We start from the raw sequence: 15,887 nt of genomic DNA, 5'->3' as shown, positions 1-15,887 counted from the left end.
GCTCATGCTTTCAGAGTTCTTTAAAAACATTTCCTTTTACAGCATGTAATTTTCCTCCTTTTGTCTTTACAGTACAATGACTATGTTCATTACATTGAATCGTGTTTCAAGGGAATCTTGGTTCAAGCTGACAGAGATAACAGGGAGGTAACTATTAAACTTGAAAAGACATTCTCTACTGAATCAGCATATAAGCACTGGGGACTTAAAGGCCCATAAACTGTTATAAAACATATTTAACCAATGCTTTTTCTGCCCCTGTGAATTCTGTGGCTATTTTTATATGTTCAAACTCTAACTAAGTAGTTCAGTTATCTAAATCCATTTAGGGAATAGTAACCCTGAAGATAATACTGGATTCTACTGCACACGATCGGAAGCTAGAAATGCAGAATCCAAAATATCTAGAGCAGCATTTTTCAAATTTGGCAACTTTAAGATGTATAGACTTCAGCTCCCAGAATTCCCCAGCCAGTATGCCTCTCTGTATCCTCCCACCTTATCATTTTTCATTTAATCTTTCTGTTTGCTTGCTTGCTTGCTTGTTTTAAAAGGAAGGAGAAAAAAATGACAACTAAAGACAAACCAAAGCCCATTTTCACAACAAATGTATATTTCCTCAACCGAAGAATAATAAAATCTGTGCATTTCAGTAAATGTGGATTTTTTTTAAAAAAAAGCAGTGCCCCTCCAATAACTACAATTGAGAGGGATTAAATAATGAATAAATTATTTTAATGTAATTTAATATAAAGGCTCACAGAGAATAAGAGATGTTAATATTGTAAAGAAATTATGAATTTCATCATGAGGTTTGGGGTTAAAGATAACTTCTAGAACTGGAAAAGAAAAACAAGAAAGAAAGATTGACTTGAATACTGTAATAATGAGGAGACAGCTGGACTAGTAGGATGTGCCAAGCTGGCAATTTCTGAAATTGATGCAATAAAGAACAGGGACACAACCAATATGCTGATATCAAAGGCAGCCCAGAAGGAGGTAAGGGAATGAGAAAGGAAGGCAGTGGGAAGATCAGGGACAGGATTTCCTGAGTCATTGTAGGAAGCAGCAAACACAAAGGCCATACAGGTAGTCCTCAACTTATGATCCCATTTTGGACCAGGTTTTTTATTGTAAGTCATTATGGTTGTAAGTTAGGCATCACATGACTGGACCTCATTTTTCAACATTTTCTGTTGTGATCATTAAATAAATACTACCATTGTATATCCATTTTCAGTTCAGAGGAGAACGCTGTGATTCCCCTTAGTCAAGTTTTTGGTGACCAATTGTTCATGATTAATTTTCCCATGTTCTTCTTTTGTTGTACTTGTGTTTTGGTCTGTGACCGCAAATAAAGTAGTATTATTATTATTATATCCATTTTCCCCAATGGACATTTTTTACTAGAAACCAGAAGTAAATGCCAGAAACTGGCAAAAAAATGTTGCAAATCATGGTCATATGCTTGCAGGACATCAGAAAGCCCTGTAAAGTTGAGCCAATTGCCAAGAGCCCAAAATGCAATCATGTGATCATGGGGGTGGAGCTCCCATAACTTCAAAAAGGGACCATAAGAAACTCTGGAGAGGTCCGTTGTAACTTTGAACAGTAATTGATCATAAGTCAAGGGTTATCTGTATAGAAAAGAAGAATAGGAGAAGGGATAAATGCATCAATCTTTCCGTACTACTAGCAGCTTCAGATTGCTGTTGCCTTTACTGGAAAGTACTGTATTATTTCGGGTAATTCAAATTATGGAGCTGTCCTAGTGCTGAAATATATAGTTTGCCAAAAAAAGGAGAATATTTGTAGCTCAAGATTGAAATGAGGGGACCTCTGAACTTGGCTATTTTCTTGCAGATGTTTCATTACTCAAATTAGGTAACAACATCAGTGGTAGTCTAACACTAGTCTAGACTAGCACTGATGGTGTTACCAAGTTCCCTTCCTTTATAGTTTGTGCTAGAGATCTCTGTTCTTTGAGTAGTTTTCTAAAGTTTTGACATTCCTGTATTATACTTTGTCTAATGTTTCTTATCACTGCTATTAGAGTACTTTTAATGTCTCATTTGCTCAGCATTTCAAGCAGCTGGTGCATGAGTTACAAGCAAAAGGTGTTGGGAAGGTGAACAAAGCCCTGACTGAATCCTTCAAAATCCTGAGGAAGGTAAGACTGCTTTATATTTTTTTAAGGGCGCACTGGTTTCTGTAGCATTGTGCTGATTATTGCAAATGATCAGAGGAAAAGGAAGAAAAGATAATGGTGACAGATACTCATTGTGACATGGCCAAAACCTGCTGATGAACATGTTGTTTCAAACTGCAGGCCAAGTTGGACATTATTATTTTAGGAATGTTGATTTACTTGTTCATGTTTATTATGTGTTGGACTCAGGATAGCAATAAAACAGTTCTGTCACTGTGACCAAAATAGATATTAGTAGTGGTTTGGGGGGTAAAAATAATCCATATTGCAAAACACCCCTAGGACTAGACGACCTTAATAGATCAGGTTTTAATTAACCTGAAACTCTGTTTAATCATATCTATATCCAGTGGTGCAATTCAACCGGTGTAACAATCGGTATGGTGAGCACGTGCTTTGTGTGCATGCCCAGCATTTAGAAAAGACCATTTTAGCTATAATACTTACCTTCTGCTGCAGCCCCGGTGAGTAAAATAGCTGATGCGCAGCAAACTGCTGTGCCACATGAATCAGCTGTGCTCAAAAACAAGGGAAAAAAGCACAGGAAAAGGACAGGGGCAGGTGGGTGGGGCCAGATGCTCTCCAGAACTACTGGTTCACCCAAACCGGTCCAAACCGGTAGAATCCCACCCCTGTCTGTATCTTTCCAATTTCATATTTGTTCAAGAGGATAACATATTTGGTTTGGTCTGCTTTCCTACTAATAGGAGAGGTAGAAAGAGTTAGAAGGGTGGTTTTAGAGAAGATGAGAGCAAAAGCTTTGGAAGGCTAAGGCCTAATTACTTGATTTAATTAAATCTAATATATTCCCTGGGTCTGGTTCATTTGCACAGTTTAAAACCTGTATCTAGCATACAATATTCCACCCAAACCTTCAGATGATGTGTAGCAAATGCTGTTTCAGGAAGGAATAGACAAGCTAGGAGGCATTACATTTAATTAGCATCAGATCACCAGGATCACCTTAGTTGGAGGCTATGAAGAGGAATATCAATAATGTACATATAATGATAAGGATACCAGCAACCTTACATCCACTCAAAAATATTTTGATTAGGCAAAAGTCTTGTCTTTATTTTTGGAAAGTCTAAGTAATATTCTGATCTTCTGGAACATCACTGAATTCAAGTTGGGTATATTGGGTCTCAATGCCTGGATTGTTTTTATCAATTTTATGGCTAATATTTACTTCCTATGAATAATTATGAAATATGTTACTGGTATGTCCAAAGTTTTTCCCTTCCATCATAAATAATCATAGAACTAGCTAGCACAAAAGTAGGGAGACCTTTATGAACTATTTTATTTTATTTCATTTCAATTTATTTTATTTTATTATTTATTTTAGTCTAGTGGGTAAGGGCCCAGCCTAGAAACCATGAGACTATGAGTTCTAGTCCCACCTTAGAAATGAAAGCCAGTTGGGTGAATATGAACCAGTATTTTCTCTCAGCCCAAACCACTTCACAGCAATGTTGTTGTGAGGAAAATATGAGGAGGAAGACATGTTTGCTGCCTTAAGTTACTTGTAAAAATAATAAAGGCAGGATAAAATTACATGAATAAATCTTGATATTATTACCAACATTATGTTTGAGCATACCTATCAGTACGATAGATAGGAGTTGCTGAGGCTTAACGAAGGATTTCATTAATCTGTTATACTATTTGTGCCAGTGTGATGTGTATCTCTCTATGTATGATTTTCATTGTGGTTTGTTCTTTTTTGTAGTTCAGAGAAGCAGGACAAGGGGGCCTTTGCAACCAAGCAATCATGCTGCTCACCGATGGAGCTATGGAAGATTATGAATATGTCTTTGAAAAATTCAACTGGCCTGATCGTAAGGTTAGCTTCCAAAGTGAAAAACAGAGAAGAGCATAGAAAATCAACTGGTCTGGTATGAATCATAAGTAGGGAACAAAACAATGAATAGCATGGAAACATTTAGGTTCCGAGCTAAAAGTTTGCTTGAGATAATTGTGGATGGATCTCACTAATTAATGAGATTGGCGCTAGGTCACTATATTTTTTTTATGTAGCAGAAGAACAAAAAAAGGTAAATATTTAAATGAGTTTTAGACAAATGCAATGGGAGTGAAAGGTTCACAAGCTATTTTAAGAAACTGGTTATTAATGGTTTGTTGAATCAATCACAGTTGAGTTCACAGATATGCTAAGTCAAAACTCATAACAAATCACAGTAACAATCTCTGTAAAATAATGACAGCTGTTAGTTTGAAATTACTGTTTTAAAAGGTTGTGACAAATTGTATTTGATCCTTTGGTTCACCTCTTATTATTTCCCACAAACTCAAAAACGTAAAGACCTCTTCAAGTTGAGTTACATTCTTAGTGACTCCAGGGACACACACACAAATCCTTGTAGGATTTTTTGCATAGAAGTCCTGTGTGTCATTGTTTCTTTTCAGGAGTTTTTAAAAATTCACTTAACCTATCACCCTGAGATTTCCTGCTCCCTTTCCATCTAAGTACTATCTAGATCTGGCTTAGCTATTCCATTAATTCAAACTAAATTATTGCCACATACTCTTATTCAGAGGTGGTATTCAGCAGGTTCTGACCAGTTCTGGAGAACCAGTAGCGGAAATTTTGAGTAGTTTGGAGAACCGGCAAATACCACCTCTGACTGGAGATTTTACAGTATCCTTCCCCTGCCACGCCCACCAAGCCATGCCCACAGAACCGGTAGTAAAAAAAAATTTGAATCCCACACTGCTCTTATTCCTATATTTACCATAAGGACTATCTTGTTTGGTGGGGGCTCTTTAGTTCAGAGATACAAGGTGATGTGGCAGGATCTGAGAATTGCAGATGGGAGAAAGAATAAGATAAATAATGATCTTGTCCAGGGTTTTCTAAAATGAAAGATTAATAATGTAGAGGGCTGGTTGTTTTTAATTTTACATTCTAACGCTTGTGATCTCATTTCACAGGTCCGTGTTTTTACGTATCTTATTGGGAGGGAAGTCAGCTTCGCACAGAATGTGAAATGGATAGCTTGTAACAACAAAGGTAAAAAAAAAATGTTTATCAAAGTTCATTTCAATCATCCTTTCTGCAAGACAGAAGCGCTTGCCAATCATGTATGTTTACATTATAGCAACTGTGATGTGGAAACCTAATTTGAATTGGAAACGTTCCAGAAACAAGTAGCAGAAAATAGTAATGCTTCCCCCTGTATGAGCCATATGTCACAGATTTTGAAGAGTACACATGTAGGAAACTGAATCAGAAGCATTTTATGGTTGAAAGAAAATGTAAAAGAAGCAAAAAAAAAAAAAAAGTGATCATTTTAATTGGGCCTTTCCTAAATTTACTAAGGTGCAAACAGGCCCATTTCCGGCCTTCCCGAACTTCCGGGAGGCCCGTTTTTCACCCTCCCCAAGCCTCCACGTGAGCCCTGCACTTACCTGCATTCAAAATGGCCCACATGGGGACTCCTGGGAGGGAAGGGATGGGCGGGCCCAGCCGGGAGTGGGATTTGGGGGTTCTCTGAACTGCACAGAATCTTAGCTAGAGGCTCTCCTGAACCCCTGCGAACCCCCAGCAGCCCACCCCTGATTATAATCATTCATTTAATGACTGTTCAAAGTTACAACAGTGCTGAAAAAAGTGACTTCCCACCAGTCTTTGTACTTACAACTGTTGCAGTGTCCCTGCGGTCAGATTATAAAAATTCAGGCCCTTGGCAACCAGCATGGATTTATGATAATGTCAGGGTTCCAAGTAATAAACCCATAGCAAGCAAAACTCTGAGGCAGATGAATTCCTAGTGTAGCTTTATTGGAGATATCATATTGGCACAGATCTGGTGAAAACCAACTCTGAAGTTTCCAGCGGTTTTCACCTAATTAAAGGAGAAAGTTTTCCCTCAACCCCAAACAATCAGTCACATGGTCCAATAAAGATGCTGTCTGGTTGCCTAGTGACCTCACTCCTCCTTCCACAGGCCAGGTGTGAGAACCATCCTTGGCTCCCAGGAGAAAGTATTTTATTTTGGCTACAAAACCCCAACTATCTCTAATCCGCCCTCCCTATCCCTCAGCTCCAGTGTGACAACACTGAAGCTCCAAGATTTTATTTATTTTATTTTTTTATTTATTTATTTGATTTGCCAATTGTTTACAAGATAATAAGTATAAATGTATACATAGTTGTGAATACATGAAATGGTTACATATAAGAAAAATAAAAGAATAAGAGAAACAATAGGACAGGGACGGTAGGCACGTTGGTGCGCTTATGCACGCCCCCTACAGACCTCTTAGGAAAGGGGTGAGGTCAATAGTAGACAGTCTAAGGTTAAAGTTTTTGGGGTTTGGGGAAGAAACTACAGAGTCGGGTAGAGTATTCCAGACATTGACCACTCTATTGCTGAAGTCGTATTTCCTGCAATCAAGTTTGGTGCGGTTTACTTTGAGTTTGTATCTATTGTGTGCTCTTGTGTTGTTATGGTTGAAGCTGAAGTATTCATTGACAGGTAGGACATTGCAATGTATGATTTTGTATACCATGCTTAAGTCAGACCGAAGACGGCGTAATTCAAGGTTTTCTAGTTCTAGAATTTCAAGTCTGGTGGCATAAGGTATTCTACAGCGAGTAGACGAGTGGAGAACTCTTCTTGTGAAATATTTCTGGACTTTCTCAATTGTGCTAATATCAGATACGTGAGTGTGGGTTCCAGACTGATGAACTGTATTCGAGTATTGGTCTAGCAAATGTTTTGTATGCTCTGGTTAGTAGTGTGATATTACCAGAGAAAAAGCTACGTAGGATTAGGTTAACAACTCTTAATGCCTTTTTGGCTATGTAGTTGCAGTGTGCTCTAGCACTTAGATCATTAGAGGTGAGTATTCCAAGGTCCTTTACAGAGCTTGGGTCATCAACAAGATCTTGACTATTCAGCTTGTATTTTATTTTCTGATTTTTTTTGCCAATATGTAAGACAGAGCATTTATTTGTTGAGATTTGAAGTTGCCATTTGTTTGACCATTCGGATACATAGTCAAGATCTTTTTGTAGGGTAGCAGTATTGTCTGTGGTATTGAACAGCTTTACATCATCAGCGAAGAGAACGCAATTGCTCTTAATATGATCACAGAGGTCGTTTATGTAGAGTATGAAGAGAGTTGGTCCTAGAACACTGCCTTGGGAACACCACTATTGACAGGTACTGGATTTGATAGGACGCTCCCGATTTTGACCATTTGTTGTCTGTTTGACAGGAATGCTTCTATCCAGTTATTCAGTTGTCCAGAGATACCATAGGATTTTATTTTTAGGAGTAGTTTGTCGTGTACCACTGAATCAAAGGCTTTACAGAAGTCTATGTAGATTGCGCGTCTATTGTTTTGCCCTGGTCGAGTTGTGTCGTCCCATATGTTTTTGCAGTGTAAGAGTTGCAGATTACAGGATAGTTTTTTTCCTGAAACCAAATTGTTTATTGGAGAGTAGGTTATTTGTCTCTAAGTGAAGGATGATGGATTGGTTAATAATTGATTCCATGACTTTACAGGTGACGCAGCATAAGGAGATTGGCCTGTAGTTTTCAACTAGGCTTGGGTCTCCCCTTTTTGAAGATGGGGATGACTGTGGCTTGTGACCATAGGTTAGGCAAGGAGCTGGTTCTGAAAGATTTTTCAAAGATTATGCTTAGAGGTTTGGCTATGGCAGTGGATAGCTTTCTTAAGAAGTAGGCACATATTCCATCCGGTCCAATAGATAGAGATGGTTTTAGGTTGCGTATTGCTTTTTCAACATTGTCTTCTGTGAAATCGATATGTATTAGATCATTGTTGTTATCTGTGGTACGGCTAGGAAATATTGGGCATGATCCATTGCTGTTTACAAATACTGAGCCGAAGAATGTGTTAAAGATGTTGGCTTTAATGGTGTCGTGTTGCAGTCTTTACCATCAGGTCCTATCAAGGAGGGATGGACCTTGAGTCTTTTAGTTTGTTGTTTACAAAATTGTAAAAAGCGGGTGGAATTGGTGCTTAGAAGGTTTTCCTCTTGTTTAATGTGATAATTGGTGCATTCGGTCTTTATCTGGTGGCATAGATTTTTGTATCGGTTTTTGAAATTGGCAACGTGACCAGATTTGTTTTTCCGCCAGAGTGATCTCTTTTTGGATTGAAGTTTCCTTATTGATATGGGTAATCTGCTTTTTTGTTTTGTTTTGGGAGTTGTTGTTGGTACATATAGTTTGATGACTCTTTTGACTTCAAGTAAAATATGTTATAATGGTCTTCAACGGTATTGCATCCAGTGAATAGAGATTGCCAATCAAGGATGAGAGATCGTTGTCTATAAGATCATAGTTGCCTTTTTTGAAGTTACAATAGGGATTACATCATTGTGGTGATTTTTGTGTGGATGTATGTTGAGACAAAAGTCGATCATATTGTGGTCACTACTGGAAAAGGGTTCTTTAGATTGTATTCCGTAGATTAGGTTCAAACTGTTGCAGAAGATGAGATCGAGGCAGTTGTTTAGTCTAGTGTTGTTGGTTACTAGTTGTTCCAGTCCCAGATTTGTAATAGCATTGTAGAAGGTTGTGTGTATGATTTCAGTTGTACAATCATTTAGGGTCAGTTAATATGAGGTAGATTGAAATCACCAAGAAGGATAAAAGGGTATGGGCAGGATGCAGCCCATGTTAGTAATGTATTTAGCTTGTTTACATGTTCGATGTCATAATCAGGTGCTCTGTAACATAGTAAGAATCAATTGTGATATTTGAGGATAGTTCACAGATGATGGTTTCAGGAAGGGCAAACTCCTGGGTAACTTGGATATTTTTAGATGTAAGGATTTTTTATAGAATATAGCAACTCCACCTCCTCGACGATTTTCACGATCTGATCTGTAAACATGATAGTCTCTTACTGTGGTAATGGAGTCGGGAGAGATGCATTGAGCCATGTTTCACAGACAAATATAATGTCGAAGTTAGCCATATTTAGGAGGAAGAGAAATTCAGGTATTTTATTCACGAGGCTTCTTGCATTGAGTAGTTTGCATTTAAGGCCGGCAGTAGTTGGAATTGAGGAGTAGTTGGGCGTGCATGCCTAGTCTTGGGTGATGGTGGATGGGTTGAGGTAGGGTTGTGGTTGAGGGTAAAAGCTGAGTATTGGGTTGAGTGGTTTACTTTTGATACAGTCAGCATGGTAGTCAATGTACAGGTCCTTCTCTCCATTGTCTAGACGGTTTTTGAGTTCGATGCGGAGTGCACGGAGCGGGCACGTTGCTGTATGGTTAGGTCAGGGCAGCAACGGAGGTTCTTATGGATGGTGTTGGTTTTGGCAGTGAGTTTATAGTATAAATGAATTTACGTTTGCTTGATTGTTTTTGCAAATGACCCTGCACAAGCGTGGGGCCACAGAGCCATCTCTATTTTGAGCTCTCGGTCAATGCGGGAAATGTCAAGTATTTCATCAGCGGAGATGGTTGATGCTTGATAATTTCTGATGATGTTTACGGACAGTTGTGATGTCATCATTGACATTGATGTCTTCTAGACCAAATAAGATGGCGTTTGGCGTTCCGTTCACGCTCAACAGCTTCTCTGATGAGTTGGGATATCAATATTTGTCTGGGTTGTGTTTATTTGTGGATTGGGTTGTGGATTGGATTGTGGTTGATTGGTAGAGATGTGGTTAGTAGCTATTGGATGTTCAGGTTTTTGCGTTGTGTCCTTTTTTTTCCAAGGTTGGATATTCTTTCTTTTCTGCGTCCAGGGATGCTACTATGATGTTGAGGGATGTTGTAATGGTTTGCGATGGTAAGGGATGTTTCAATGATTTCAATGGTATCAACTCTTTCAGACAGATCCAGTTTGGGTCTGCATGATTTGCAGATATGTGGAAACTCATTGGATGATTTTAGGTATTGAATCATCTGCTCAGGTAATCCCAAGCAGTCATGATGAGTGTATTTTTACACAGAACATTTGATGGAGTTTTCATTATCCTTTAGATTTTTGTAGCATTTAAGGCATGTGCAGGAGTCTTGTGGTTCATTGGTGGGGATCATCTTCTCTTTAGGTTGTGGTTTGACGAGGATTTTCTTTTTTTTGGCATGGTAGGATTGTTAAAATAGTACGTTGATTGAATTAATTAGAGGAACAATTTTGGGTAATCTATATAGCCAATATTATATCAAACAATCAATTGCAGTAATCTCTCAAGTCAGATAATATTCCTGAGCAACAATCAGCCTGAATAGTTAATTACTCTAATCATTAATCAATTAATTACACTAATCATTAACCACACTGTTCATTTAAATTCACTAGATCAATGATTTTGCTATTCAATTAAATTACATGAATTTTGATCTTTTAAACTAGTCAGTAATCACACTATTTGCACTAAACACTAATCACACTAATCAATTAAAAACAATAAATCAGTTAAACCATTAATAAAATATTTTATAGAAATTGATTATCTAATCGTTGATATAGCTGATGAGGTAGAAAAGTTGTAAGATTTGAGGTAATGAGGTAGTATTAAGAGTCTGCAAGGAACGGGTTAATTGTTTAACTGGCAGCTGAATGGGAGGAATTTATCGCTGTTTGAAAAGCAGATCACTATTACTCTGTAAACAGGAAGTTGTAATACAATGATCCAAGGGTTTTTATCTGAGTGAAGGAAAGATTGAACAGCTCACAGGAAACTATTTGTTTTTGTTTTCCCTTGATGAATGAGATGGCCCTCGCCGCTTGCCTTTGCGCCTCCGGGCTGTTTGTTAGCGCTCTTTCGCGGGTCGTGAGAACGCTCGCTTTGTGCCACGAACGAATCTTTGTATCTTTTGAAAGGCCAGCAATCCGCCAAACATTTACTCTAAACTAGTTCTATTCGAGTCTGAGTCCCGAGGGCGCCAAGCAGAGATCGCGCCTGCAGTCCTCACTTTCTCTTGGGGAGATGATTCTGCTGGCCCTTCCCGATCGTTTCTGGCACTTTCACTTTCCCCTCTGGGGCTGTTTCCTTTCCGCGCCGCGACGGGCTCAGCGCCCGGAAATCGCCTCCTTCCCGGGAGAAGCAGCAAGAACTCGGAGGTCCAAGAAATGCAAAATCCTCGCTGGGAACCCCTCGCGCTTTCCTCCCCCACGGGTCAGATCGGCTTTTCAGGTGGCCCCGCAAATGGAAGCTCTGTCCTCTGCCTTTTAGCAACCGGAAAATGGGACTTCTCCAAGAAAGCCTCGCGAAGAAAGTTTTTCGGAGCGCTCGGGGCTGCAGAGGCTCTCAAGCGCACGCTCGCCAGGCTCCGGTCAAGTCAGCTTCAGGGTTGACAGATGGTTGCAACATCTTAGGGTCATTTGATCACCATTTCTAACCTTCCCCGCTGACTTCCGACAAGCAACATCAATGCGGGAAGCCAGATTCTATTAATGACCATGTGCTTCACTTAACAACCACAGCAATTCACTTAATAAACCATGGCAAAAAAAGGTAATAAAATCAGGCATGACTCACAACAACCACCTCACTTAGCAATGGAAGTTCCAGTCTTAACTGTGGTCATAAATCTAGGAGTACCTGTAAATAGAAACATTTAAGTATGTTTAGAAAAGTTTCAGAAAGTCAATGGTAGTGGTGATTTTGGTGTAGTCAGTTGGTTTGTTTTGAAGGATAAATCTTTATTTTCCCCCTAAAAATCAGTCAATGCCAAATGAACAGTCTTAGGGTGATTTAGGAAAGTTTTAAAAACATTGATACTGCAAAAGAAATGGATGTTGCTTTTATCACAATATACCTGGCTGTAGGGTTCTGTGGATACTATATCTTCTATTTGAGAGATAAAGACCTTGATTTCTCTAGATCTATTTTGAATGGAAACAAATAAAAAATAATTTCCTTCAATCCATTGGAAGCAATCATTCAAAATGTTAAATTCCAGTGAGTTCAGTTATGTGTTTCTAACATTGTTCACATTCCCATTATCTTTTAAATGTAACATTGCGATTATTTTTTATAATCAATTTCATATAGAACACAGCCCTTTCTAGTATCTCCAATGTCTAAGAACCTTTGGTATCTCCAATGTTCTCTACCTGGTTGAAGCTTGCACCCGTTAAGCAAGTTTATGATAAAAATTGAATAGCATCAAAATTTGTTGAATACTGAAGGTGCATCCTAATGGATTTTTTTCTAAGTGAACAGAAACAATGGCCTTCTAGAACCACTTGGGAAATCTAGAACATTTAAGAACTATCCCAAAACTAGATTTCAGGAGGTACATATACAACCTGGGACAAATGGTCAGGATTCAATAAACTTCGGAACAAATGAAATGCAAACCTCAATTTAAACAAAATTAACTCTGTTGATGGTGATTTTTTTTCCATGTCAGGCTACTACACACAGATATCTACTTTGGCTGATGTGCAAGAGAATGTCATGGAATATTTGCATGTACTTAGCCGGCCAATGGTTATCAACCATGATCATGACATCATATGGACTGAAGCCTATATGGACAGTGCTGTAAGTAGTTCATGAAGTTTCTAGTTGTCCCAACTTCGAAGGTGTTAAGAGATGCGGGTCTTTTCAGATATTTGTTGCAATATGTTTATCACTCAGAAGTGGATCACAGCAGCTGGATAGTGTTAAAATAGTGATGTCTTCTAAAAGAGACGACATTTATCACACTTTCCTTATGTGCGATGCTGTATTTGAAATTCCACCACAGTCCAGGAACTCAAAACAAATCACAAGAGGCATAGCATGACTTAATTAGAATCTCTGTCTCTGTAAACTCTGCAGAAGCACTTTATTAAGGATTAGGAACCAGGAGAAAAAAAAATTAGTTTGAGCTCAAAAAATGGGTCACTGAGGCTGCAGCAGGAGCAGCGTAGCTTGTTTTCTATATTCACAGAAAGTATTAACATACATTATGGGATCCCATATGTCTTAGATCAGGGGTCCCCAATCGCCGGTCCGCTGGACCGGCACCGGGTCGCGGGAACAACCCCGCCGTTGTTGCTGGGCGCCGCCATCTTTTGAAAAAAAGCGCTCCCAGAAAGCTCACCGGAAGCGCTGTTTCGTCATAAAGGATGCGCTAGCGTGCTGGGTGAGCTTTTTCGGCAGAAAGCCATTTCACCAAAAGCTCACCAGAAGCGCTGGCGCCGCCATCTTTTTATGACGAAACAGCGCCCGGTGACGCCACCGGGAAGCGCCTGCTTCGCCATTAGTAAAGATGGCGGCGCCCAGTTGACGCCGGTAATCTGGCCGCTGGCGCCCAGCTGATGTCGGAACCGGGCCGCAAGCTGCCGAAAAGGTTGGGGATCCCTGTCTTAGATGACTAAAGCTAAAACCCAAAGGAAGAATTTGTTTGAGGAGGAAGAGAGATCCACGCCAGTCAAGATTTCTCATTCTCTTGTAGCTGTTTCTGTTGCTGAAGAGGAACACTGCTTTTAATAATGAGCAAGATTCTCTCTCTTTAGCAGTGAGACTGCTGGCATAAATGTAGACTTCAAACTTACATTTTTCCTCAAGTTGAAATTCAGTACAGTTTTAGAGGGTTCTCATAGGAACATATATCATTTTGTATAAGGCTAAAGTTTCTCAAGTGCATTTATCCACTCTTAGCAAAAAAGCCTGAGCATCTAAGTAGCAGCATCTATAGCCATGTTTGGCTGGGCAGCACCTAGCCATGTCTTTATCTTCCTGATAAACAAGTTGGCCCTTGTTAGGATTTCAATCGGAGACCATTGGGAAGCACCAGGGTTATAGGTTAGTCTAGGAAATAAAAATAAATCCAGGAAGAGAGCAACAATGAACCATTTTGAACTGTCCCCCAAGTAAAAATGGCCCCATCAAATCACAAGGAACCAAGTTCATCTCAAGGAAAAGTTATTCTTGCCTGGTGGTTGCTACATATACATGGGCCTTCTTTATATGTCAAATAGTAAGGCAGAGCATCAACCATCTTGATACTGGCAGTGGCTAAAACCTCCAATTCTGAATGGAATATGGCTTAGTGTGTTCCCAGTTACTTGCTGCTACTGTCCACAACCAGTTGAAGGGCTTACAAGAGCCAACAGTTTAAAAAGTTGGTCCCACCCTACCATACTGTGCCTTGGCCATCTCAGACTTGAAGCTGATCCTAAATAGATGAGAAGATATTTTTGAATTCAGAGAGCAAGGCTGAACATTTCTTGAAACAAAGTTATAAAAGAAATCTCTTTTCCAATTTAGTTAAGATTATCAGCAGAGTGACCTTGTATTTATTTTATTGAGTGTTGATTCTTGACTGTTGCTACCTAAAAACTATGTGATGCTTTTGCTTGCCCTTACATTCTTCTCATTTGCATTGGCTGTGTTACTTGTTGCATGTTTGTTTGGCTTATTCATCTGTTCTGTCCTGTCCATTCATTAATGCCATCCACATTTCTCACTAGCTGCCACAATTCGAGGAGGTAACAACCTAGTTGTATTTTGTGAACATTCACTCTTTTTTATGTGGATTGCTGTGTTGTATATTAGATTACTTTGTAGCTTACCATACATCCAGATGATAATACAGTGGTGACTGAGCAATGCAATATGGGAAAGAAACAGATAACATACTTCTGGATGTATTTGTATGTGTTGTATTGTGTCATGGAATAGTATTGCAGAGCATAGCTCATGGACTGAAGGTCCCCTGTTTGAATTGTGGCTTATTCTAGATTCATTGAATGGATTTGACTGCAATTTGGTGCTCACACTGAATTTTATGGTACTTATTTCTGTCTAGACATGCAGATAATTATGCAACTATAGTGCTACATCTTGAAATAATTGTTAAGATTATACAATATCCATAATGGGATTTTAGCATTAGAAAAGGCTCCCTCTGAATATGAAATAGAAGTAACATAATTTGTTTGAGAGAGTATAGAGGAAGTGTTCTCACAATTATAAATATTTAGTACCACAACAGGATGGCCATCTATATTTTAGTTATTGAATATCCATGCTCAACCTGTTAATAATGTCCACTGAGCTAATGTTTAGGATGGCTAGCAGAAGATTAATCTGTGGAACTGAATACCATAAAATGTTGTAATAGATGATGCAACAGTGAAACTTGACATTCATGGAAGATAGTGCTATGTATAGCTATTAAGAATAATAGCAATATATTATTCTCAACAGAGGAAGGATTCCTCTCCATACTGGTTGTTTTCATATGTGACTGGAATGATGCAGTTGCCTTCATGCCACCCAGGACTTTCCATACAGTTGGCTCTTATTCTAGATCTTTGGATTCATCTAATGAGTCTTTGAAGTCCTCTAGGGTAAAATGGGTGAAACTTCTGTTGAATTGACTAGAAGAGAGCTGTAGCCCTAGGCTTAGATAAATGTTTTTTTTTCTTCTTTTGAGGCTGCAAAGCCATCTCTCCCTCCCTCCCCTCCCTCCTCTCCCTCCCATCTCTCCATCTCTACCTTGTGATGCCTTTGTCCATTTCACACAACTTACCATTATTTCTCCCAACTTGTTGATGAACCATCTTCCATGTAAGCCCATGTTCCTTGTGGAATATATCCCTTGTTTTCAACTCCAACCCCAACCCATTTGCGTTTGAACCCTGAATATGAGTTTGAATGTTACTGTATGCAAGCACATTTACAATTTGTTATGTCTGGGTAAGTGGTTCACATGCTT

The 15,887-nt window shown here is 39.0% G+C and overlaps 1 protein-coding gene across 1 annotated transcript in view; it reads left to right on the top strand.

Annotated features, from left to right (window-relative positions):
• CACNA2D4 (calcium voltage-gated channel auxiliary subunit alpha2delta 4) overlaps positions 1 to 15,887 on the top strand; it is a 196,418-nt gene that overhangs the window by 35,419 nt on the left and 145,112 nt on the right. Inside the window, exons 9-14 of the mRNA XM_087968608.1 lie at positions 73 to 147; positions 2,081 to 2,170; positions 3,942 to 4,055; positions 5,165 to 5,243; positions 12,588 to 12,721; positions 14,638 to 14,655. Coding sequence (XP_087824734.1) covers positions 73 to 147; positions 2,081 to 2,170; positions 3,942 to 4,055; positions 5,165 to 5,243; positions 12,588 to 12,721; positions 14,638 to 14,655 — 510 coding nt within the window. The remainder of the gene's footprint in view (positions 1 to 72; positions 148 to 2,080; positions 2,171 to 3,941; positions 4,056 to 5,164; positions 5,244 to 12,587; positions 12,722 to 14,637; positions 14,656 to 15,887) is intronic.

The sequence above is a fragment of the Notechis scutatus genome, chromosome 6 (assembly GCF_049901735.1).
Source record: "Notechis scutatus isolate UNSWTSFEM ecotype Mainland chromosome 6, rNotScu1.2, whole genome shotgun sequence".
NCBI classification, from domain to species: Eukaryota; Metazoa; Chordata; class Lepidosauria; order Squamata; family Elapidae; genus Notechis; species Notechis scutatus.
The sequence above is the reverse complement of the archived record's forward strand: the minus strand, read 5'-3'. Positions and strand labels throughout refer to the sequence as shown.